The sequence below is a fragment of the Monodon monoceros genome, unplaced genomic scaffold (assembly GCF_005190385.1).
Source record: "Monodon monoceros isolate NGI ecotype Baffin Bay Population unplaced genomic scaffold, NGI_Narwhal_1 Super_Scaffold_22, whole genome shotgun sequence".
Lineage (NCBI taxonomy): Eukaryota > Metazoa > Chordata > Mammalia > Artiodactyla > Monodontidae > Monodon > Monodon monoceros.
The window spans coordinates 99,118,630-99,146,163 of record NW_021703779.1 but is presented as its reverse complement, the minus strand read 5'-3'; the positions used below and the strand labels follow the sequence as shown (position 1 = coordinate 99,146,163).

At 37.3% G+C, this 27,534-nt stretch overlaps 1 protein-coding gene across 1 annotated transcript in view; it reads right to left on the bottom strand.

Annotated features, from left to right (window-relative positions):
* The window catches only part of WDR44 (WD repeat domain 44), an 80,988-nt gene that overhangs the window by 2,032 nt on the left and 51,422 nt on the right, over nt 1-27,534 (bottom strand). The window contains exons 13-19 of the mRNA XM_029240901.1: nt 19,538-19,651; nt 10,952-11,074; nt 8,155-8,346; nt 7,849-7,950; nt 7,517-7,632; nt 6,532-6,659; nt 2,270-2,404 (exon numbers count right to left, since the gene is read on the bottom strand). Coding sequence (XP_029096734.1) covers nt 2,270-2,404; nt 6,532-6,659; nt 7,517-7,632; nt 7,849-7,950; nt 8,155-8,346; nt 10,952-11,074; nt 19,538-19,651 — 910 coding nt within the window. The remainder of the gene's footprint in view (nt 1-2,269; nt 2,405-6,531; nt 6,660-7,516; nt 7,633-7,848; nt 7,951-8,154; nt 8,347-10,951; nt 11,075-19,537; nt 19,652-27,534) is intronic.

Here is a 27,534-nt window from a genome sequence, read left to right as displayed (position 1 = left end):
GCCAGGCATTTTGCTAGACACCTTACATGTGTTATCTTTAATTCTTCTCACAACCTTGTTTTGTCTTTTTTTTTTTAGTTTTCAGCTGTATCTTTTTTTTTTTAAATTGAAGTATAGTTGATTTAAAATATTGTGTTAATTTCAGGTGTACAGCAAAGTGATTTGGAGATACTCCTAATTTATCCCTCCCCCCTTCCTCATTGGTAGCCATAAGTTTGTTTTCTATGTCTGTGAGTCTGTTTCTGTTTTGTAAATAAGTTCATGTGTACTATTTTTTAGATTCCACATATAACTGATATATTTGTCTTTCTCTGACGTACTTCACTTAATATGATAATCGCTGGGTCCATCCACATTGCTGCAAATGACCCTATTTCATTCTTTTTTATGGTTGAGTAATATTCCTGTGTGTGTGTGTGTGTGTACACTGTAGTTTTGATTTGCATTTCTCTAATAATTAGCGATGTGGAGCATCTTTTCATGTGCCTGTTGGCCATCTGTAGGTCTTCTTTGGAGAAATGTCTGTTGAGGTCTTCTGCCCATATCACAACCTTATAAACGAGGTATTATCACCATTTTAAACATGAGGAAAACTGAAGCTTAAGTTGCCAAATACGTCAGAATAAAGAGGAGGGCAATCAGATATATTTTATGATCTCATACCCCGAGTTTAAGAGTTTATTCTTAGAGTATACCTACACAGGTACAAAACAGCAAACACAAATCTGAGTATGATCCAAAGTTGTGCCTCTTTAAAAAGGACGCAGTGAAGTAATAACTGAACCATGTTAATATGGTGCAGTTTGAGAAGTTTAAAAAAGGTACTTTTCATTTTTCCTCAAATGGTTTAAAAAGCTAGAATTTTCTGTTCAATGTGTAGGGAAAATGTGCAGAGTGTAAAAAGGTATTGGGGAAAAAGAAAAGGAAAAAAACCCAACCAAATGACTTAATTTAGAAGAGAGAAGTAGGATTTGACTGTGAGAAAAAAAAAAAAGAAAATGAAAAGAAGTATTTCCAAACAGGCATTTAGTAAAGGTGTAATAATTCTGAGTTGGTTGATTTTTAAATTTGGTAATTGAAAGAAGTGCTAGGGACTTCGTTGGTGGCACAGTGGATAAGACTCCACGCTCCCAATGCAGAGGGTCTGGGTTCGATCCCTGGTCAGGGAACTAGATCCCACATGCCACAACTAAGGAGCCTGCCTGCCACAAGTAAGACTCAGCGCAACCAAATGAATAAATAAATAAATAAATATCTAAATTAAAAAAAAAAAAGAAAGAAGTGCTAGACTGAAGTTCATCTTTGCTACCAAAATTTTTCTTCACAGACAGAAGAAATAGTGTATTTAGTACAGTGTATAGTGCAAATAATGCCACAAGGGAAATTACTTGATATTAAATAGGAAAAATGCTTGAGAACTTTTTAGTATTCAAATACTTTTAGAAGCACTCTTACTACATTGTATCTATTGTTGTGACTTTATAACTCTCTACAAGGCCTGGGTATAGTCTCCAAAGTGAGAAAACACATTTAATAAAATATTCTGCAATAGATTTTAACAATACAAACTTGTTTTCATTAACAACTGGTCCAAGTTTCCATGGTTTTACCTTACTCTTAAGAATTAACAGGGACCATTTTTATATAATTGGCACTCAATACTACTTGATGGTTTCTTTTTACTTCCTAATCTGAGCATTTTATATAATTGAAAGTACTATTCCTTCTCAAAGTATTTGCTGCAAAGGACAAGAATTACTGGCTTGTAAATAGCTATCTATGAGAAGCTGTAAATTTGTGGCAATTAGAAAAGAACACTGCTTTCATTTTGGTTTAATTCACTTATTCAGTAAACGTTTATTAAGCACCTACTATATGCAGGCAAGCACTGTGCTAGGCACTGGCCCTACAACAATAAATAAAACACATAAAATCTTTGCCCTCACAGAGATTATAGTGCAGCAGAGACAGATAATTTATCTTGTATGTATTTATGTCTGGTTTGCATTTCTCTAAAGAGAATAGTTGTCCATAAAAAAAATTACCAACTTTCAAAAGTTTCACTTTTAATTCCCAGGTGAATTTAAAAGAAGTAAAACTTGCAAGAACTGTATTACCAAAATGTTCAGAAATGAACATCTGACAACCATTATGTTGCATAAAGGAAATATTCTTCATACTCATGAAGACCTCATAATACCCACAGGTCAATGAGGCTACTAAAGGCTGACTAGAGAAAACGAAGGACAAATAAAATATGAATACCTACCAGAGGGCATGTTATCCAAAACTTCAGCATCTTCACCTTTATCATTCCCTTCTGATTTTTCAGACTGCACATCCAAAGACAACATCAAACTTGGGTTTGGAGCAAAGATGGCTGATGTAACAACTGCATTATGGGCTGGGGAAAAAAAATTTACTTTAAGACAACTAATAAACTTGATTCTAAACATCAAGACAAAAAGCATAATATTTCAAAAAACATAAGAGTGTAGTTATATGCAAGTACCTTTAAAAACTAACATATAAGTAACTAAGAACTATTTAAAACCCAAAATATTTTCTTAAAAGAAACCAAATCCATCATAGTAGGGGACTTTTAACACCCCACTTTCACCAGTAGACAAATCATCCAAAATGAAAATAAATAAGGAAACACAAGCTTTAAATGATACATTAAACAAGATGGACTTCACTGATATTTATAGGACATTCCATCCAAACACAACAGAATTCACTTTCTTCTCAACTGCTCATGGAACATTTTCCAGGACAGACCATATCTTGGGTCACAAATCAAACCTTGGTAAATTTAAGAAAATTGAAATCGTATCAAGTATCTTTTCTGACCACAACGCTATGAGACTAGATATCGATTACAGGAAAAAATCTGTAAAAAATACAAACCCATGGAAGCTAAACAATACACTACTAAATAACCAAGAGGTCACAGAAGAAACCAAAGAGGAAATCAAAAAATAACTACAAACAAATGACAATGAAAACACGATGACCCAAAACCTATGGGATGTGGCAAAAGGAGTTCTAAGAGGGAAGTTTATAGCAATACAATACTACCAAAAGAAACAAGAAATATCTCAAACAATCTAAAGCAATTAGAGAAAGAAGAACAAAAAACTCCCAAAGTTAGCAGAAGGAAAGAAATCATAAAGATCAGAGCAGAAATAAATGAAAAAGAACTGAAGAAAACAACAGCAAAGATCAATAAAACTAAACCCTGGTTCTCTGAGAAGACAAACAAAACTGATAAACCCTTAGCCAAACTCATCAAGAAAGAAAAGGAGAAGACTCAAATCAACAGAATTAGAAATGAAAAAGGAGAAGTAACAACTGACACTGCAGAAATACAAAGGATCATGAGAGATTACTACAAGCAACTCTATGCCAATAAAATGGACAACCTGGAAGAAATGGACAAATTCTTAGAAAAGCACAACCTTCCGAGACTGAACCAGGAAGAAACAGAAAATATAAACAGACCAATCACAAGCACTGAAATTGAGACCAGGACCAGATGGCTTCACAGGCGAATTCTATCAAACATTTAAAGAAGAGCTAACACATAACGTTCTCAAACTCTTCCAAAATATAGCAGAGGGAGGAACACTCTCAAACTCATTCTACAAGGCCACCATCACCCTAATACAAAAACCAGACAAAGATGACACAAAGAAAGAAAACTACAGGCCAGTATCACTCATGAACATAGATGCAAAAATCCTCAACATACTAGCAAACAGAATCCAATAGTACATTAAAAGGATCATATACCATGATCAAGTGGGGTTTATCCCAGGAATGCAAGGATTCTTCAATATACACAAATCAATCAATGTGATACACCATATTAACTGAAGGAGAAAAACCATATGATCATCTCAATAGATGCAGAAAAAATCTTTCGACAAAATTCAACACCCACTTATGATAAAAACCCTCCAGAAAGTAGGCATAGAGGGAACTTACCTCAACATAATAAAGGCCATATGTGACAAACCCACAGGCAACATTGTTCTCAATGGTGAAAAACTGAAACCATTTACTCTAAGATCAGGAACAAGACAAGGTTGTCCACTCTCACCACTATTATTCAACATAGTTTTGGAAGTTTTAGCCATGGCAATCAGAGAAGAAAAAGAAATAAAAGTAATCCAAATTGGAAAAGAAGAAGTAAAGCTGTCACTGTCTGCAGATGACATGATACTATACATAGAGAACCCTAAAGACTCTACCAGAAAACTACTAGAGCTAATCAATGAATTTGGTAAAGTACCAGGATACAAAATTAATGCACAGAAATCTCTTGCCGCCCTATACACTAATGATGAGAAATCCGAAAGAGAAATTAAGGAAACACTCCCATTTACCACTGCAACAAAAAGAATAAAATACCTAGGAATAAACCTACCTAAGGAGACAAAAGACCTGTATGCAGAAAACTGTAAGACACTGATGAAAGAAATTAAAGATGATACAAAACAGATGGAGAGATATACCATGTTCTTGGTTGGAAGAATCGACATTGTGAAAATGACTCTACTACCCAAAGCAATCTACAGATTCAGTGAATTCCTATCGAACCACCAGTGGCATTTTTCACAGAACTAGAACAAAAAATGTCACAATTTGTATGGAAACACAAAAGACCCCGAGCAGCCAAAGCAATCTTGAGAAAGAAAACGGAGCTGGAGGAATCAGGTTCCTGGACTTCAGACTATACTACAAAACTACAGTCATCAAGACAGTATGGTACTGGCACAAAAACAGAAATATAGATCAATGGAACAGGATAGAAAGCCTAGAGATAAACCCATGCACATATGGTCACCTTACTTTTGATAAAGGAGGCACAAATATACAATGGAGAAAAGACAGCCCTTCAATAAGTGGTGCTGGGAAAACTGGACAGCTACATGTAAAAGAAGGAAATTAGAACACTCCCTAATACCATACACAAAAATAACTCAAAATGGATTAAAGACCTAAATATAAGGCCAGAAACTATCAAACTCTTAGAGGAAAACATAGGCAGAACACTTTATGACATAAATCACAGCAAGATCCTTTTTGACCCACCTCCTAGAGAAATGGAAATAAAACCAAAAATAAACAAATGGGACCTAATGAAGCTTCAAAGATTTTGCACAGCAAAGGAAACCATAAACAAGACAAAAAGACAACCCTCAGAATGGGAGAAAATATTTGCAAATGAAGCAACTGACAAAGGACTATTCTCCAAAATTCACAAGCAGCTCATGTAGCTCAATATCAAAAAAACAAACAACCCAATCCAAAAATGGGCAGAAGACCTAAATAGGCATTTCTCCAAAGAAAATATACAGATTGCCAACAAACACATGAAAGGATGCTCAACATCACTAATCATTAGAGAAATGCAAATCCAAACTACAATGAGGTATCACCTCACACCAGTCAGAATGGCCATCATCAAAAAGTCTACAAACAATAAATGCTGGAGAGTGTGCGAAGAAAAGGGAACCCTCTTTCACTGTTGATGGGAATGTAAATTGATACAGCTACTATGGAGAACAGTATGGAGGTTCCTTAAAAAACTAAAAATAGAACTACCATATGACCCAGCAATCCCACTACTGGCCATATACCCCGAGAAAACCATAATTCAAAAAGTGTCATGGACCACAATGTTCATTGCAGCTCTATTTACAATAGCCAGGACATGGAAGCAACCTAAGTGTCCATCGACAGATGAATGGATAAAGAAGATGTGGCATGTATATACAATGGAATATTACTCAGCCATAGAAAGGAATGAAATTGAGTTATTTGTGGTGAGGTGGATGGACCCAGAGTCTGTCATACAGAGTGAATAAGTCAGAAAGAGAAAAACAAATACCGTATGCTAACATATATATATGGAATCTAAAAATTTAAAAAAAAAAGGTTCTGAAGAGCCTAGGGGAAGGACAGGAATCAAGATGCAGACGTAGAGAATGGGCTTGAGGACACAGAGGGGGAGAAGGGTAAGCTGGGACGAAGTGAGAGAGTGGCATGGACATATATACTCTACCAAATGTAAAACAGATAGCTAGTTGGAAGCAGCCGCATAGCACAGGGAGATCAGCTCGGTGCTTTGTGACCACCTAGAGGGGTGGGATAGGGAGGGTGGGAGGGAGATGCAAGAGGGAGGAGATATGGGGATGTATGTGTATGTATAGCTGATTCACTTTGTTATAAAGCAGAAAGTAACACACCATTGTAAAGCAATTATACTCCAATAAAGATGTTAAAAAAAAAAAACCCCACCAAAACCACATACAAGTTCTGAGATTCCATGACTTCTCAAATTTTAGACAAGTATACGTTCTTCCTTGGTACAGAAAAATCAAACAAAGCCAATACAATGCGAAAGCAGTTAAAACTGCCAAACTGTGTCTCTGAAATAAAGCCTATACAAATTTACTTATAATACATCTCCATTTTAACTTTATTCACTTATAAGACACATAAAAGTATGCATTTACTTACCTTTAATACCTTCCCAAAAGTCATTACGATCTCTCCTCACTGAAGTAAACTTGCTTAAGTCATGGTAAGTACTCCAGATATAAACATACTTATCTTCTGAGCCACTAACGAGGTAACTAAAATCATGGCTACATTTAGGGAAGAAAGAAAAAAAAATCAAAGTTGTGGGTTTTTTTAGGTTTCCCTCTATCAGAGCTTCCTAGTGTGAAACACCTAAGAAAACAGCCAAGAGAACTTGTTGAAATACAGACTCCTAGTCTCACTCCAGAGGTCCTGAACGTGTAGGTTTGACATGGGTGGCCAGTGGCATTAGTATTTTCATCGAAGCTCTAGGTAACTGCTGCTGGGTTAACCCACACTGGGATGAGTGCCTACTTAAGAGATAAAAGAGAGAAGCAGAATGCTTTACCAATTAAATTACTGGGTAATTCAAGAAGAAAGGAGAACTGGTAAGAAAAGAGCTGAAATAAGGAGGGCTATAAAGGAAGAAAAGGTAGGTACTTCAGGAGAGCCTGCAGATCCCAAACTAACAGTTCAAATAATAATGATATGCAAAGGTGTAAGTACAGGACACTGTACTTTAGGGTCTCGAAATGCTTTATTAGCTTCTGTACCTAAAAGGATCAAGACCATGGGTGGGGTGGGCGGTGGTGGGATAAATCTCCTCTTAGAAAGCATACATGAAAGTACAAAAGCACAAATTCTGGAGCTGGGTCTTCTAATCCTGGTTCTGCAACTACCAGTGTGACTTTAGGCAAATTACTTAATTTTCTGGGTGTTGGTTTCTTCATCCTCAGAGCAAGGGCAATTTGAACTCTACCAAACAGCTGGATAATGTAAGTAGGACTGATAATATGAGATACCAGTTGTAAAACTGCAAAGTAACTAACAGCACCATATAAACATAAGCCATAGATCAATGGAAAAATGGGAGTAGGGGAGAAATGTTCTGATCCCTTTTGGGAATTCCTCATTGTCAATTTACCTGAAACTTGCTTTGATCTGGCTGCTGCTGTTGACATAACCCTTATACTTCATGGACAGTGACAAATCTCTAAGATCATATAGTCTGATTCTGGAGTCATTTGAAGTTACCAGTATCTAAAAACAAATCAAAGGAAAAGTTAAAAATACCATCTTTTAATCTGTGCTAAGGTACAACCAAAAAAGGGTGTTAGACACATACAGAATATATCTCAAAACTAGAAAAAGCAATATTCCATAGGAAAGGAAATATATTCTTAGCTAAGATATGAAGAACTTACTTTCAGGAATCTATATATAGTGTGGAGACAGATGGTTTTGAATACCTAGTACCTTATTTTCTCCAGGTAAAGGTTCAATGCCAGTAATTTTTCTTCCAACCTTGTTGCGCCCTCTGGTAGATCGGACATGTATCTGTGTGTGGTACTTCAAATGCTAAAAAAAAAAATCACAATTTAAAAAGATCAGAATTAGAAAGAAACTCAAAGATCATCTGAGCCAACTCACAGACAAACATGGTATTATTTGTCCCAATTACAGATAAGGCAGTTAAAACTCAGACAGGATACACCAACTTATTCCAAACCACAAAAGTATCTAAGTATTCAAGTATGTAATTTATACAAGACAGTCATTTACCTCTGTATCATAGAAAATACACCTGCCATCATATGTCCCAATCACCGCATATTTGCCATTCTGACAGAAATTTGCAGCTGTGATCAATTTTGTTTGACCATCTACTTCATTCCACAAAGCCACTTTTTTGTCAGGTATGTTCCAAAGGCGGAGCTTTCCATCCAATGACCCACTTAGAAAATACCTGTCATCCTAAAAATGTGATGAAAGAGGAAGCTTTCATTTTATCACATGAAGAAAAACTCATTAGCAAATCAATACATTAAGTCTATTAGAAATAATGTTAAAATATATAGATTTCATTTTAAAAGTATTAAAGTAAGCATTATTTCAGTCACTGAAAATAACAACAATTAGAAACCTCAGTATTCATTTTGGAGAAATGACATTCTAGTCACTTTATCATATCCTTAAACTGCTTTTCCCAAGGTATAGATGTTAATAGATAATGTGTTTGAGTATACATTGTATAGAAGGGTTCTGTGGTCAAATAAGTTTGAGAAATTCTGGGTTACAGAAAGTTAAACAGGATTCTCAGTTAACACGCACTCTGAATCTTTAACGGGCGACTTTTTTGGGGGTCAGGTAGGGACATCTAGCAGGGCTAGCAATTCAAGGAACATGCTTTGGGAAACACTATCCTAAAATGGTACATTTGCCCATACCTTCCTTGGGATACATGTAACAGATGGATAAAAGAGTAACTAATGCCAGTTAGCCCACAGAACCAGTCAATTTTTGGAACTCTGATACCCTGTCAGCAGAGAATTGCTTCACTATTTAAATTCTCAATCTCAAACCAGGGGTTCTCAGCTGGGGGCAACCTGGCCCCACAGGAGACATCTAGCAATGTCTGGAGACAGTTTGGAAGTGTCACAATTTAGAGGGTGGGGCGCTACTGACATCTAGTGGGTAGAGGCCAGGAATGCTGCTAAACAGCCTACAATGCACAGGACAGCCTTTCCTCTCTCTACGAAAAAGAATTATCCAACACCAAGTGCCATTAGTGCCAAGGTTTAGAAACCCTGTTCTAAACTAAACCAAGCCTACGATGAAGCTGCTCTAATTTTTGGTAACATAAGAATTAAAAAGAAAATAAAATAATTGGGATGCCAAAACAAGAAACAGATTTTCTTCTCCACTCAAGATTATTATTCTTACCCACTTCTCAAGCCCGTCAAGGATAACCTTCATAGAATAGGCATTTTTATGGCTATGGTACAGTAGGCTCAACTCAATGTCTACCAGCAGAAGTGCTGGACAAATAAAAATACTTCATCTTGGTCTTACAATTCAGAATTTTATTTACATACATATATACACGTGTGTACATGTGTGTGTATCTCCATTTTGCTATTTCTTTTATGACTCTGCTTCGTTTCTTCTAGGTAACATTATTTGATAGAGTCATATTTCCTAGGAAAATGTCAACACCACCCCACTCTTCCCTAGCCCCTCTCATAAATTCTCCAGGTCAGTAGAATTTTTAGAAATAAGGCTTTTCAGTTTCCAAAATAAAACCAAATAAAAGTATAGGAAAATTATTGACTAAACAGAAACCTTAATAATAAAGTACTACATAGATAACTATTACCACCTAATAGCCCTCTCTTTCCATCTTGATACATTATAGTTAAAATAGAGGTGGGGGGATTTTGCTCACAGGTGCTGACAGGGGTAAAATCTACCCTTTTGTTGCACCCTTAGGTGACAGGATGGGGATATTATTTAGAAAGAAGCCTCGAAAGCTTGATGGTCAAAACTGATACAGTATTAACATAGATTAAGCATTTTTAATTTTCAAAAGTTCTTAATAAAATCTTCTCTAAGGGTTCAGAATTATTACTGCCTATGTTATAAGCCTGCCCAGGGAGGGAAATTATATTGAGAGAAAAAAGTCATTCTTCTCTCTTAATTTGGGGAATGAGAGAAAGAAATGTCAATATAATTGAAAGGTTGCATTAAAAAGACAATGGGTACTAAACATAGAGAGATGAGGACATGATTGGAAATGTAATCATACACAAATGTAGTGGAGGGAAAGTCAATGAGGGTCAGCTCAAGCCCTCCACTTATTTCAACCTAGCTAGTGAAGCAGTGCCAACACGTGACATCCCTTGTGCTTACAGCTGCAAAGAACTAAAACTACTCTAGCCTCATGCATTTGGTGGCTCTATCCTATAAGGGCATAAGATAGCTCTGGAGTCCATGATGGTAGATTTTTCTCCTTTAGTTGAAATCATATGAAATTCTTTCTAGAGGAAAGATATTAAAGGATTTTCTACATTGAAAATGAGTATGAAGGGATCTCAAGATTAACAATGTTTTCAGACCTGAAATAGGAATTCAGTCTATCTTGTAATGAATTTTGGTCTTTGCCTCTTTCAACCTTTTCCTCTTTGTCTCTTCCCTTCCTGACCCTCCTACAACTATTCCTGCCTATACGCTTCCCTTTCTCATTTATTTACCTGCCGTCTTTTCTTCTTCCACTGTCTCCAACCTCTCTCCTCTTTAATAAGATATTTTATTTCTTTATTTATACCCTGCAGGTCTTATTAAAGATTTGGGATGACTTTTCACTGTCATATTTAGACTATAATATTTCCAGCTCTTCTAATGAAGATTAGTACAATATTTATTTCCTTTCTTATTTTTAAAGCAGAATGAAACACTAAATTAAGTTGCTCTTAACTATGTGGATATTAATAATTTTTTTCCTGTAGTCCAATTACCCTCCAGAGAAACCTGGTTCCCTCACCTTCCTCATAGTATAACAAAAAAACATGTAAATACTTACTCTTGGATGGAAAGCTATGGCAGTGACAAAATCTATATGCTGAAAACAGCAAAGGCATTCTCTTCTGGAAATGTGCCATAACCTGACTGTTTTATCCATTGAAGAAGAAAGCAGAAAGTAGTTCTACGGAGAAATTGACATTGATTATTTTATCACCATATGAAAAAAAACACTTACACCATAAAAGTGAACTTTTAGTTTTAGGTATCTCAAGAGTTTTGTCATTACTATTGTTATATGCAGCATCATAAAGTACAAAGATATCCAATTCACTTGGACAATCCCATTTTTTTCCAAATAGTTAAATACCATATTTCTTTGATTCTAAGACTTTTTCACATTACCTATTCTGAAATGAGGATGAATCTTATGACTTCTGTTGAAAGAAATCTGCCAGATGCCGACAGAGGACTAAGGTGTGCCTTGGTTGTTGGAGCCTGCATGTACTAGAAGTTAGCTATGAATGTAAGGCATCTATTCATTTGATCGTCACTTCAGTTATTTTCACATTGATAACACTGGTGAATTTTAACTCACATGAATTCCCTAATTGTCACTTAAAATGTCTTCAAAAAGATTATCCTATAATGCAACATGGAAATGAAAAGTTATTGTGCACCTGTCACACCTTAGGCAAGCAAATTAGAGAATAGAAATTGTCAAATGTCTCAGAATACAATTTTCAAAGCTAGAAGAGGGTAGTGTAACTGACTTAGGCATTATGATGGCCCATCACCCATAAACCAAACATCTATCTGTCAAAAGCTTCCAGATGGATACATAAGGGGATAGGATTCCCAGGTGCTCGGCCCTACCAGGCGCCGGATGTGCCACTGCGCAGGGGCACGAGACCAGATTTTGTACGTCACTCCCTCTTGCGAGAACACCGGAATCACAACTAAATGCTGAACAATCATCAACAGGAAGGCGCTGGAACTCACCAAAAAAGATACCCCACATCCAAAGACAAAGGAGAAGCCACAATGAGACAGTAGGAGGGGGGCAATCACAATAAAATCAGGGGCTTCCCTGGTGGTGCAGTGGTTGGGAGTCCGCCTGCCGATGCGGGGAATGCGGGTTCATGATCCGGTCCGGGAGGATCCCACTTGCCGTGGAGTGGCTTGGTCCGTGAGCCATGGCCGCTGAGCCTGCGCGTCCGGAGCCTGTGCTCCGCAGCGGGGGGGGGCGCAGCAGTGAGAGGCCCGCGAACCGCAAAACAAACAAACAAACAAAAAGCCAAAAAAACCCCAATAAAATCAAATCCCATAACTGCTGGGTGGGTGACTCACAAACTGGAGAACTCTTATACCACAGAAGTCCACCCACTGGAGTGAAGGTTCTGAGCCCCACGTCAGGCTTCCCAAACTGGGGGTCCGGCAATGGGAGGAGGATTTCGTAGAGAATCAGACTTTGAAAGCTAGCGGGATTTGATTGCAGGACTTTGACAGGACTGGGACAAACAGAGACTCCACTCTTGGAGGGCACACACAAAATACTGTGCACATCAGGACCCAGGGGAAGGAGCAGAGACCCCATAGGAGACTGAACCAGACCTACCTGCTAGTGTTGGAGGGTCACCTGCAAAGGCAGCGGGTGGCTGTGTCTCACCGTGAGGACAAGGACACTGGCAGCAGAAGTTCTGGGAAGTCCTCCTTGGCGTGAGCCCTCCCAGAGTCTGCCATTAGCCCCGCCAAAGACCCCAGTGTTGGGTCGCCTCAGGCCAAACAACCAACAGGGAGGGAACCCAGCCCCACCCATCAGCAGATAAGTCTATTAAAGTTTTACTGAGCTCTGCTCACCAAAGCAACAGCCAGCTCTACCCACCACCAGTCCCTCCCATCAGGAAACTTGCACAAGCCTCTCAGATAACCTAACCCACCAGAGGGCAGACAGCAGAAGCAAGAAGAACTACAATCGTGCAGCCTGTGGAACAAAAAACACATTCACAGAAAGACAAGACGAAAAGGCAGAGGGCTATGAACCAGATGAAGGAACAAGATAAAACCACAGAAAAACAACTAAATGAAGTGGAGATAGGCAACCTTCCAGAAAAAGAATTCAGAATAATGATAGCGAAGATGATCCAGGACCTCAGAAAAAGAATGGAGGCAAAGATCGAGAAGATGCAAGAAATGTTTAAGAAAGACCTAGAAAAACTAAAGAACAAACAAACGAAGATGAACAATACAATAACTGAAATGAAAACTACACTAGAAGGAATCAATAGCAGAATAACTGAGGCAGAAGAACAGATAAGTGACCTGGAAGACAGAATAGTGGAATTCACTGCTGCAGAAAAGAACAAAGAAAAAAGAATGAAAAGAAATGAAGACAGTCTAAGAGACCTCTGGGACAACATTAAACACAACAACATTCGTATTATACGGGTCCCAGAAGGAGAAGAGAGAGAGAAAGGACCCGAGAAAATAAATGAAGAGATGATAGTCGAAAACTTCTCTAACATGGGAAAGGAAATAGCCACCCAAGTCCAGGAAGCACAGAGAGTCCCATACAGGATAAACCCAAGGAGAAACACGCCAAGACACATAGTAATCAAACAGGCAAAAATCAAAGACAAAGAAAAATTATTGAAAGCAGCAAGGGAAAAACGACAGACAACATACAAGGGAACTCCCATAAGGTTAACAGCTGATTTTTCCGCAGAAACTCTACAAGCCAGAAGGGGGTGGCATGACATATTTAAAGTGATGAAAGGGAAAAACCTGCAACCAAGATTACTCTACCCGGCAAGGATCTCATTCAGACTCGATGGAGAAATCAAAAGCTTTACAGATAAGCAAAAGCTAAGAGAATTCAGCACCACCAAACCAGCTCTACAACAAATGCTAAAGCAACTTCTCTAAGTGGGAAACACAAGAGAAGAAAAGGACCTACAAAAACAAACCCAAAACAATTAAGAAAATGGTAATAGGAACATACACATCGATAATCACCTTAAACGTGAATGGATTAAATGCTCCAACCAAAAGACACAGTCTCGCTGAATGGATACAAAAACAAGACCCATATATATGCTGTCTACAAGAGACCCACTTCAGACCTAGGGACACATACAGACTGAAAGTAAGGGGATGGAAAAAGATATTTCATACAAATGGAAATCAAAAGAAAGCTGGAGTAGCAATACTCACATCAGATAAAATAGACTTTAAAATAAAGAATGTTACAAAAGACAAGGAAAGACACTACATAATGATCAAGGGATCAATCCAAGAAGAAGATATAACAATTATAAAAATACATGGGGCTTCCCTGGTGGTGCAGTGGTTGAGAGTCCGCCTGCCGATGCAGGGGACACGGGTTCGTGCCCTGGTCCGGGAAGATACCACATGCCGCAGAGCGGCTAGGCCCGTGAGCCATGGCCGCTGAGCCTGCACATCCGGAGCCTGTGCTCTGCAACGGGAGAGGCCACAAGAGTGAAAGGCCCGCGTACTGCAAAAAAAAAACAAAAACAAACAAACATGCACCCAACATAGGAGCACCCCAATACATAAGGCAACTGCTAACAGCTATAAAAGAGGAAATCGACAGTAACACAATAATAGTGGGGGACTTTAACACCTCACTTACACCAATGGACAGAGCATCCAAACATTCCATCCAAAACCAGCAGATTACACTTTCTTCTCAAGTGTGCACGGAACATTCTCCAGGATTGATCACATCGCGGGTCACAAATCAAGCCTCACTAAATTTAAGAAAACTGAAATCATACCAAGCATCTTTTCTGACCACCATGATATGAGACTAGAAATCAATTACAGGGAAAAAAGCGTAATAAAGACAAACACATGGAGGCTAAACAACACGTTACTAAATAACCAAGAGATCACTGAAGAAATCAAAGAGGAAATAAAAAAATACCTAGAGACAAATGACAATGAAAACACAACGATCCAAAACCTATGGGATGCAGCAAAAGCAATTCTAAGAGGGAAGTTTATAGCAATATAATCCTACCTCAAGAAACAACAAACATCTCAAATAAACAACCTAACCTTACACCTAAACGAACTAGAGAAAGAAGAACAAACAAAACCCAAAGTTAGTAGAAGGAAAGAAATCATAAAGATCAGAGAAGAGATAGATGAAATAGAAATGAAGAAAACAATAGGAAAGATCAATAAAATGAAAAGCTGGTTCTTTGAGAAGATAAAAAAAATTGATAAACCATTAGCCAGACTCATCAAGAAAAAGAGGGAGAGGGCTCAAATCATTAAAATTAGAAATGAAAAAGGAGAAGTTACAACAGACACCGCAGAAATACAAAGCATCCTAAGAGACTACTACAAGCAACTCTGTGCCAATAAAATGGACAACCTGGAAGAAATGGACAAATTCTTAGAAAGGTATAACCTTCCAAGATTGAACCAGGAAGAAATAGAAAATATGAACAGACCAATCACAAGTAATGAAATTGAAACTGTGACTAAAACTCTTCCAACAAACAAAAGTCCAGGACCAGATGTCTTCACAGGTGAATTCTATCAAACATTTAGAGAAGAGCTAACAGCCATTCTTCTCAAACTCTTCCAAAAAGTTGCAGAGGAAGGAACACTCCCAAACTCATTCTATGAGGCCACCATCACCCTGATAACAAAACCAGACAAAGATACTACAAAAAAAGAAAATTACAAACCAATATCACTGATGAATATAGATGCAAAAATCCTCAACAAAATACTAGCAAACAGAATCCAACAACACATTAAAAGGATCATATACCATGACCAAGTGGGATTTATCCCAGGGATGGAAGGAGTCTTCAATATACGCAAACCAATCAATGTGATACACCATATTAACAAACTGAAGAATAAAAACCATATGATCATCTCAACAGATGCAGAAAAAGCTTTTGACAAAATTCAACACCATTTTTGATAAAAACTCTCCAGAAAGTGGGCATAGAGGGAACCTACCTCAACATAATAAAGGCCATATACGATAAACCCACAGCAAACATCATTCTCAATGGTGAAAAACTGAAACCATTTCCTCTAAGATCGGGAACAAGACAAGGATGTCCACTCTCACCACTATTATTCAACATAGTTTTGGAAGTCCTAGCCGCGGCAATCAGAGAAGAAAAAGAAATAAAAGGAATACAAATTGGAAAAGAAGAAGTAAAACTGTCACCGTTTGCAGATGACATGATACTATACATAGAGAATCCTAAAGATGCCACCAGAAAACTACTAGAGCTAATCAATGAATTTGGTAAAGTAGCAGGATACAAAATTAAGGCACAGAAATCTCTGGCATTCCTATACACTAATGATGAAAAATCTAAAAGAGAAATTAAGGAAACACTCCCATTTACCATTGCAACAAAAAGAATAAAATACCTAGGAATAAACCTACCTAAGGAGACAAAAGACCTGTATGCAGAAAACTATAAGACACTGATGAAAGAAATTAAAGATGTTACCAACAGATGGAGAGATATACCATGTTCTTGGATTGGAAGAATCAATATTGTGAAAATGACTATACTACCCAAAGCAATCTACAGATTCAGTGCAATCTCTAACAAATTACCAATGGCATTTTTCACAGAACTAGGAAAAAAATTTTCACCATTTGTGTGGAAACACAAAAGACCCCAAATAGCCAAAGCAATCTTGAGAAAGAAAACGGAGCTGGAGGAATCAGGCTCCCTGACTTCAGACTATACTACAAAGCTACAGTCATCAAGACAGTATGGTACTGGCACAAAAAAAGAAATATGGATCAATGAAACAGGATAGAAAGCCCAGAGAGAAACCCATGCACATATGGTCACCTTATCTTGGATAAAGGATGCAAGAATACACAGTGGAGAAAAGAAAGCCTCTTCAATAAGTGGTGCTGGGAAAACTGGACATCTACATGTAAAAGAATGAAATTAGAACACTCCCTAACACCATACAAAAAAATAAACTCAAAATGGATTAAAGACCTAAATGTAAGGCCAGACACTATAAAACTCTTAGAGGAAAACATAGGAAGAACACTCTTTGACATAAATCACAGAAAGATCTTTTTTGATCCACCTCCTAGAGAAATGAAAATTAAAACAAAACTAAAGAAATGGAACCTAATGAAACTTAAAAGATTTTGCACAACAAAGGAAAGTACAAGCAAGACGAAAAGACAACCCTCAGAATGGGAGAAAATATTTGCAAACGAGTCAACAAAGGATTAATCTCCAAAATATATAAACAGCTCATGCAGCTCAATATTAAAAAAGCAAACAACCCAATCCAAAAATAAATACTTATTAAATAAATGAAATTAAATAGCGTTCTTGAACCAAGCATGATCTTACAAGTCAAAAAAATTAGATTCAGATCTAAGTTTTACCCATAACTAGTTTTGTGATCTTGGATGGGTCAGAGGCCCAGTCTTCTAATCCACAGTATGGAATATCAACTACCTCACAGCATTGTTATTTTCAGTATTAACAAGGTAATTCCTATTACGTGGCACAAAATAAGTCTTCAACAAACAGAAAACCCACTATAAACATCAACTGTGCTAGATACTCAAGAGAAACAACAGTGAAGTAAGAGCTGATCCCTACTCTTGAGGGGCTTAGAATCTTGTTGCCAATAAGATGTAGAAATGTACATAGATAAACAGTTAAGTAAAAAGGAAAGTTTAAGAAAAGAGCACAGAGACAGATGAAGGCATTAAGAACAAAAACTGAGGTTTCCTGGAGAAGAAATTCTGCCTTAAGACTCCAGCATGAATGTACAACAAGGTGACTAGAGTTAACAACGCTGTATTATATACTTGCAAGTTGCTAAGAGAGTAGATCTTAAATGTTCTCACCACACAAAAAAGGTAACTATTTATGGTGATGAATGTGTTAATTACCCTTATTGTAGTAATCATTTCCCAATATGTAAGTATATCAAATCATCACTGTGTACACCTTAAACTTACATAATGTTTTAATTACATCTCGATAAAGCTGGGAAAAAAACCCAAAAAAACTTCAGCGTGACTCCAGCTGAGTTTTCAATGCCTGCCCTACAAATTTCAAATTTGCCTGCCCCCACAACTGTGTGAGCCAATTCCTTAAAATAAACCTCCTATGTATGTATTTCCTCTTGGTTCTGTTACTCTGGAGAACACTGACTGATACAGTCATCAATGGAGGATTAATATCTTCAGTTGGTGTTACATTTTACAAAAAATATTGGTTTGCTTTAAGAAAGTAAAATGAGTGCAGGGTTCCCAATAAGGTGCTTTGTACTTTTTATTCTAGATGAATACGATTATCAGATTAAGGACACTTTAAAGTTCCATCTTCCAACAACTCAGATTTCACACAGGGTGGGGAGAGAGTACAAAGATACAGCTGTGGCTCAATTTAAAACCAGACTACCAGGTGAGGCCCAAGCTTGTTCCAGGAGGTTAGAGAAAAACGTTATGAAATGCATCCATAACATCTAAACAAATATGATACGAGCATAATTCAAAAATGGAGTGATTCAAAGCTGGAGCTCAGGGAAAGGCTGACTTGCCAATATATACCAGTGATATCTTTGTGATATAGTTAAAATATATGGGCGTCACTGGTATCCTTGCTAGTATTTTGTTAACTCAGATGACTTTTCCCAATTTAAAGCTTTTAAATATCACTTTTCCCCACAAATTCTTAATATATTTTAGATTTTGATTACTGACAAATTTTAATACAAAGAAAGTATAAGGAATCATGCAAAAATTCCAAAAACTGCTTCATGCTTCAAACACCTTAAATAAAATTTAAAATATCTCTTAAAAATTTTGCAAACTTCTAAGATATTTGATCGGTGGCAAAATAGCCCCTCTACTTCTAAAATTTTGCTCTAAGGAAAAAAAAAATTACAAAATGAAGACTTACCACTGATCTGCAGAATATAATTATTAAACCTAAATTAATAATTTCATAAATGTAGCAGATTATCCCCAAAACAGTCTTGATTAGATAGGTCAGACTTCACCTTTGTAGCTGAAGTCATATCCATTTTGCTGAGGATAGTTACTTTGCAAAACTATTTTATAAAAGAAGCAAATACAAGTATATAGACAGATCCAGATAGAAGCTGTTAAGTAACATAAACATTTTATTAGCCTAATCTGACATTTCTCTTTTTTAACTTTGATTAATTTGTAACTCCCACAAAGTATATACAAACATTCAAACACCTGACTGTGACAATCATACAAATAAAACATTTGCTTTTATCCTAAAATAGTCACATACAATACAAAATTCAAATAAAAATTTCTTACTTTAGGACTTTATGATGGCGCAGTGGTTAAGAATCCACCTGCCAATGCAGGGGACATGTGTTCGATCCCTGGTCCGGGAAGATCCCACATGCCGCGGAGCAACTAAGCCTGTGTGCCACAACTACTAAGCCCACATGCTGCAACTACTGAAGCCTGTGCGCCTAGAGCCTGTGCTCTGCAACAAGAGAGGCCCATGCACCGCAACAAAGAGTAGCCCCTGCTCGCCGCAACTAGAGAAAGCCCGTGCACAGAAACGAAGACCCAACACAGCCAAAAAAAAAAAAAAGGATTTCTTACTTTAGACCATGAAAGATCAAGGAGATCAGCAGTATGTCCTTTATATTTGCAAAACGGCCGTTGTCGAAATGGTGCATTTTTATCATCTGGGTCTTCATCAGCTCCACTGCATACCTATTTAGACATGAAAACAAATGTTAAAACTAGAAAAACAAAAGCTTCATACTCTTCCCACCCCATTTATTCTCTCATTTTATATGATGCCTGATTGAAATCTTGATCCACTAAAAGCTGACTCCCCTTTATGCTGAATCTACTACTTATTACTTCCTCACCTCCTTGTCCTAATAAACCAGGATCATCCCTGAAGACATCATGCTATCACAATCTTTCCCTCCCTAACAGAGCCCCCACTTTGTCCTTTTTTGAGCATATTTTCAAAATACTTAAATAATGTATTTTTGATTATAAAGTAATATACATGCTCAGTATAGACAATTCAGAAAACAAAGAAAGTAGAAAAACTAAAATTAAAACCACCTATAATCTGCTAAAATTTTGGCCACCTTCAATCTTTCATTTTTTAAAAACATAATTGAAATCACATTGTACACATGATTCAGTATCTTCCTTTTTATTTTACATGAGCACTTTCTGTATTTCACTCTTTGGAAACATTTACTAGCTGCATATGGATGCACCATAATTTAATCATTTCCAATTTGTTGGTAATTTCGACATTTCCAATTTTTTGCTAAATAGCAATTCAACAAACATCCTGGAGCATGAACCTTTATCCCTATTTTATTATTTGTTTATCCTACTAGAAGGGTCAAAGGCTTAAACCATAGACCTTTATAGTATCTTCTGTTGTTTGTCTTAATAAAATCAGGTAAAGTTATTACAGAAAATTTTAGAAATACAGAGAAGTATAAAGAATCAAATAAAAAAATGAGCTAAAACCCTACCAGCTAGTGATAACTACTAGTTATAATTTAGCGTATTTCTTTAAAATTTAAAAATCTATATTTTTAGATATTTTTAGTCAAGATTAGGATAATATTATATCTATTTTTTATTCTGCTATTTTCACTTTACAATTTATTTAGAATATTTTAAATGTCATCAAGTAGTCTTTGAAAAGAATTTAAGGACTGCATAGTATTATACTGTATGGATTATACCATAGTTTTTCTTTTTCAACTATTAAAAATTCAGGGCTTCCCTGGTGGCGCAGTGGTTGGGAGTCCGCCTGCCGATGCGGGGGACGTGGGTTCGTGCCCCGGTCCGGGAGGATCCCACATGCCGCGGAGCGGCTGCGCCCGTGGGCCATGGCCGCTGGGTCTGCGCGTCCGGAGCCTGGGCTCCGCAGCGGGAGAGGCCACGGCGGTGGGAGGCCCGCGTACCGCAAAAAAAAAAAAAAAAAAAAAAAAAAAAATTTCAGTTTGTTTAAATTTTAGCTACTGTGAGAACATTAATATGAAAATCCTCTTACATCTTTGGGCATACATGATCATTTCTTTATGATAGATTTTTAAAGGTAGAATTACCAAGTGAAATGTTATATATTTTATCTATATCTCTCTAGATATCTATATGTAGAGAGATATTTATATCTCTATGCAAATATAATGTATATATAAAACTTTATTATGAACATTTCAAATATACACAGAAGTAGACAGTATAATGAAACCCGTGCATCCATCACCTGTTTTAATGATTATCAACATTTTATTCACCGTGTTTTTCAATCCTCCCACTTTTATGTATTTGCTTATTTTTGCTGGAGCAGTTAAAGCAAAATCTAAACATCATTCATTTTATCAGTAAATATTCTATATGTATCTCTAACTAGTAATCTTTTAAATTTAACTACCATTACATTATCATACCTAAAAAAATACCATCTGTATCATCAAATATCAAATCCATATCCAAATATCCATATTATCTAAAAATGTCATTTAAAGTTGGATTGCTTTGAAAACTTGTAAGCCTTTTGATATTTATTAACACTTACTATATACCAGATATGGTATGCTACTTGAAATACCAAAATAAATATTTCTTATCTGTTTATAATCTATTCTCAGTATTTAAAAGCCAGAATAAAATATGTCAGATTGTCATTCTCTGTTCAAAAACCCTCCATTGGCTTCTTTCTCAGAGCAAAAGCCAAAGTCCTTGCAGTGTCCTACACCTTATGACTGGCCCATCTACACCTCCGTGACTTCATTTTCTTTTTTTTTGTTTTCGTGACTTCATTTTCTACTACTCATCTCCTTGCTCACTGGCTCCAGCTACCCAGGCCTCAGTGCTATTTCCTGAACATACCAGGACTCCTGCCTTATCACAGTTTCACTTGCCTCCACTTGGAATGTTCTTCTCCTCCAGATAGCCAGATGATCCCTCTCTCATCTCCTTCAGATTCTCCTCAAATGACTTCTCAGTGAAGCTTTGCTTGTCCACCATATTTACCTCCTGTCACCCCGCTTTATCTGCTTTATTTTTCTCCATGAAATTTATCACCTTCTAATATATTACAAAATTTACTTGTTTTGTTTCTCTGTCTCCCACCACTAGAATAAGCTTCATAACAATACATCTTTTTTGCTTCTTCTGTTCACTACTATATCCCCAACTCTTAGAACAATGATAAATACACAGTAGACACTCAATAAATATTTGTGGACTAAATAAAGACATAGTGCCAGACCTTCAGATGCCAACTAGCAGAGCATAATGGTTAAGAGCATAAGCTCTAAAGACAGATCAGAGCTGGGTTCTAATTCTCTTGCTGTATCTACCAACTGTGTGAAACTGGTGTTACTCAATATCTCTAAGCATTTTCTTCATCTGTAAAATAGGGTTCTTAATAGTACTGTTAAGAATACTGTTAAGAATAGGGCTGTTGTGAGGTGAAGTAAGACATAAAATGTACTTAGCAAAGTACATGGCACATAGTAAGGGCTCATAAAATGTTAGCTGTTGTTACATAAATTGATATAGTATACAGTAAGTGCTTTTAACAGAACTATGGGCAAAGTACCATGGGAACAGTGAGGGAGCACATGAGTAAATTACTAGGTGAAGCAAGGAATGCTTCAGTGAGGGGACGAGTCTTAAATGAATTTGCCAGGCAAAGGGGAACTGCATATGTATTGTTAAGTACAGGGAATCAACAAAAGGTCTGACATTTTTGTTGGAGCATGAACAACCAAGTGGCTCAGAACATAAGGTCTGAGAGAGGGAAGGGTGGGAAATAACAATGAGAGCTGAGGTCAGGCTGATCTCTGAAAGACTGGGTCATCTAAGGAATTTAGACTTAATTCTATAGGAAAAAAGAGAGCCAAAAGGAGTGCTTAAAACAGGAGAGTAACATGATGAGATTTGTTTTACAGGAAAGTAATTCTGCTGGCATAATTTTATCCATAATTCTGTGGACAAAAGACTGGAATCTGGGAGAACAGCTATAGTGGTCCAGGTAAGAGATAAAGGCCTGGATTGTAACAGTGGAAATGAAAGAAATGGCCAGATTCCAAAGACATTTCTGAGATCAAGCGGGCAGGATCTGGTAAATGAGCAGACACTGAAGGGAGAGGAGACAGTGAAAAGTGATCACAGTTTCTAACTCAGGAGATGGTATGGGTGTTAAATAATGAACTGATATCAAGTATGCATACCATCAAAGGAGTGGTTTTCTCAGGAAAATGATACTTAATTCTGTTTTGGGCATATATTATCGGGTTGGCCAGAAGGTTCGTTTTTTTCCGTAAGATGGCTCTAGTAGCACTTAGTTGTCTTTAACTTCATTTGAAACAATTTTATTAGATTGTATGTGACAGCTGTCATATCAGCGTGCATTTAAAAAAAGACTTATCAAAATTGGTGAATTTTTGTGTAGCCATTTTAATATTGAAGATGGAAGAAAAAAAGCAACGTTTTTCGCATATTATGTTTTATTATTTCAAGAAAGGTAAAAACACAACCGAAATGCAAAAAAGGATTTGTGCAGTGTATGGAGAAGGTGCTGTGACTGATCGAGTGTGTCAAGAGTGGTTTGCGAAGTTTTGTGCTAGAGATTTCTCGCTGGTCGATGCTCCAAGGTTGGCTAGACCAGTTGAAGTTGATAGTGATCAAATTGAGGCATTTATTAAGAAAAATCAACGTTATACCACGCGGGAGATAGCTGACATACTCAAAATATCCAAATCAAGCGCTGAAAATCATTTGCACCAGTCTGATTATGTTCATCGCTTTGATGTTTGGGTTCCATGTAAGTTAAGTGGGAAAAAAACTTCTTGACAGTATTTCTGCATGCAATTCTCTACTTAAACGTAATGAAAACATTCTGTTTTTAAAACAAATTGTGACAGGAAATGAAAAGTGCATACTGTACAATAATGTGGAATGGAAGAGATCATGGGGCAAGTGAAACGAACCACCACCAACCACACCAAAGGGCGGTCTTCATCCAAACAAGGTGATGTTGTGTATATGGTGGAATTGGAAGGGAGTCCTCTATTATGAGCTCCTTCCGGAAAACCAAAAGATTAATTCCAACAAGTACTGCTCCCAATTAGACCAACTGAAAGCAACACTCGACGAAAAGCGTCCAGAATTAGTCAACAGAAAATACATAATCTTCCATCAGGATAACGCAAGATTGTGTTTCTTTGATGACCAGGCAAAAACTGTTACGGCTTGGCTGGGAAGTTCTGATTCATCCACCATATTCACCAGACATTGTGCCTTTGGATTTCCTTTTATTTAGGTCTTTACAAAATTCTGTTAAAGGAAAAAATTTCAATTCCCTGAAGACTGTAAAAGGCACCTGAAAGAGTTCTTTGCTCAAAAAGATAAAAAGTTTTGGGAAGATGGAATTATGAAGTTGCCTGGAAAATGGCAGAAGGTAGTGGAACAAAAGGGTGAATACGTTGTTCAATAAAGTCCTTGGTGAAAATGAAAAATGTGCCTTTTATTTTTCCTTAAAAACTGAAGGCACTTTTTGGCCAATACAATATCATTGTTGATGTCTGTTTTCTCCCATGCATTGCTCGTTGGTATGAATTATCCACTGCATCTTTATATTTTCAGTGCCTAACACACTGTCGACGTTTAAAAATTGCTTGTTGATTGAACCAAATCTAAATCAGTGCATATTTTTAATACATACCGCATATGTACAGTTTCATAAAAATTCCCTCTCATTCCCTTACAGTTAAGGCCTTTCATCCATTTTAGACTCTAATGATTTTGAAGGGGATCAGAATATGTCACCCCCAAATATGCCCCTTTGCCTAAGGATTATTTTGAGCTGAATGCAACTAAGAGGAAACAGACACAAGAAAAAGTCTCTGCCCTCCCTCTTTCTACCTGAAAGCAGCGCATAAAGTGCCCTTTGTGAAGGTGTCTCCCCCTCACCTCTCCCTTACCAGGAAGGGGAGAATCGATCTTAACTGCCTAAACAGAACCTTACTAAATTACCCTTATCTTCCATTAGTTTCCCCCAGTAGATTTACCTTCCCACAATTTACCACCCCTAAAAGCCTAAACTTCTTTTTCTTTATCTTGTCACTTTTCCACAAATTTCTTGCTCTTTGTTAAAATGATATATAAGTGCCTAAGTCTAATAGCTTCTTTGGGTCTTCACTATTCCTCTAGGAAGGCCTCCATATGCATACGTAATAAACCGTTTCTCCTCTTAATCTGTCTTTTGTTAGGTTATTTCGAAGTTCCCAGCCACAGAACCTAAGAGGGTAGAGGAAATTTTTTTCCTCCCCTACAATCTACTCTCAAAAATTCTAAGCAGAAGTTAAATGCTGTAACACCCATATTGATATTCCACTAATCAAGTGCACCAAACAGATTTATCCAAGAAAAACATTAATTTTTAGGTAGATAGCATATTTATTCGTGTCAAGCAGAAATGTTACAAGTCTGTAGCATAATGGAGCAAACTAAATACGCCGCTCTTCCTTACATTTACTGAGCTACTTTTGGAAATCAATAGAACAGAGAGCATAAGGGCCAGAATTCTAGGCTTGGCATGACCAACGAGTAGGTGAGTGATCTTGGGTGTGTCACTTTGTATGCCCAACTGTACAATAGGTACTTTTATGTATTCTATTTTACATGGATGCTAAGAAGGCAAGAGTAAAAATGTATCAAAAGAGATATATATAAAATATCACTATCACGAGAAAAAAGAAAAAAAGAACACACATATCAGGGAAATAAACTCCACTGTGCTTACTGTGCCTCACTGCAGCGAGTACTAGGTTAAAGACAAAGGCATATGAAACAGAGGCTTCTTTTAACTGTCCCCATATAGAATAACAGAAGTGAAAGGAACCCCAAGGTATCTTTTCCTGAAAACAATAGATATAAATGATACTCAACTACTCCAGAAAAAAGGCTCAGTACTCCAGGGGCTCAGTACTTTTTGGGTCAAAGAACTACTACGTTCATTTTTTTTTTTTTTTTTTTTTTGCCACACCAAGAGGCATGTGGGATCTTAGTTGCCTGACCAGGGATAGAACTCATGCCCCTTGCATTGGAAGCATGGAGTCCCAAGCCACCGGACCTCCAGGGAAGTCCCTGTGCTCCTCATTTAAAAGGTCTTCTATTCAAACAAGATTGGGAGTTACTTAGGGTTTTTTTTGGGGGGGGGGCGGGGATGGAAGTAGTTAAGAATCTGTAAGTAGGATTGTTAAAATAAGCATAATATAAGATAGTACAAATAGTCTCTGTTTTTTTTTTTAATAGTCTCTGTTTTTAATAGTAATCAAGGCCTGGAAACTTTATGGTAAATTAAACTAATAAAAGCAAATCCTTTTCCCCTAAAGCAAAGTGGTTAAAATTTTCACTGCTACATTAGTCAGTGAAGGCTTTATGGAGGAAGTGGGCCTTCAAGAATGGGCAAGTTTTAAGTAGAAAAAAGGGAGACCGCAGGCATCCAGATAAGGGGAATAGGAATGAATGAAAGGCACAGAAGCAGGAATTCAACACTGATTTAGGTCTACCACAGTCAGGCATGGGGTTAGGTTCCAGGGATACTAAGATCTGTGAAGTACAGTTCTTTGCCTTAAATCAGCCCTGAGCCTAGCCAGAGGGACAAACTGCCAAGGAAGGCATGGTAAATAACATCAATGTCAAAGTACATATGATGTACTGTCAGAACACAAGTGAGGAACAATTCTGTCTGCTTGATTCAGGGAAAATAATAAGAGAAGATAAGATATTTGAGCTGAATCTTGAAGGATGAGTAGGGCTTTGTGCTGTAAGAAAAGGGGACAGGGAGGGAATTCCTGGCAAAGCAAACAACATGAACAAAGACATGAAAGTGAAAGAGTGTTTAGGATACAGACCTATATCTGGCATGGCAAGTAGGATGCACAGGTACTAGGGAATTAGAACTGAGTTAAAAAGGTAAGATGAGGTAATATCAGGAAGAATGGTGACAAGGAGCCACCAGAAGACTTTAAATCACAAAATGGCACAGGTCTGTATTTTGACAAAAAAAAAAGGGAATCTCCTGAAGGTCCAGTGGTTAGGACTCCATGCTTTTACTGCAGGGGGCACAGGTTTGATCCCGCAAGCCACGTGGTGTGGCCAAAACAAAAAGCTGGTGGCAGTAGAGACCAGCGACAGAAAAACCAACTAGGAGGCTACAGCAAGCATTTAAATGAGTGTCAAGGACCTAGACGAGGTGAGTAATGAGGGGTCAGATTCCATGGGCATTTGTAGGAGAAGGTGGAGCGGATAGAATTTTTAACTAATTTGGTATGTGGGTAAGGAAGAAAAAGTAATGAGTGTTTCTGAGTTAAAAAGGTAACTTATGGATGTTGATACCATTAAAGAAGGCTCAAAACAGGAGAAGCAGGGTTGTGGGTAGATAATAATAAAACTATTTCCGTGAATGACCATTAATATCTAGCCAGTTGCTCAAGCTGGACACCTGGGAATCATCCTAGGCTACTCACTTACTACCCCAGGTAGTCCAGTCATCAAGTCCTTCTTTTATATTTCTCAAATTCAGCTCCTCTTTATGG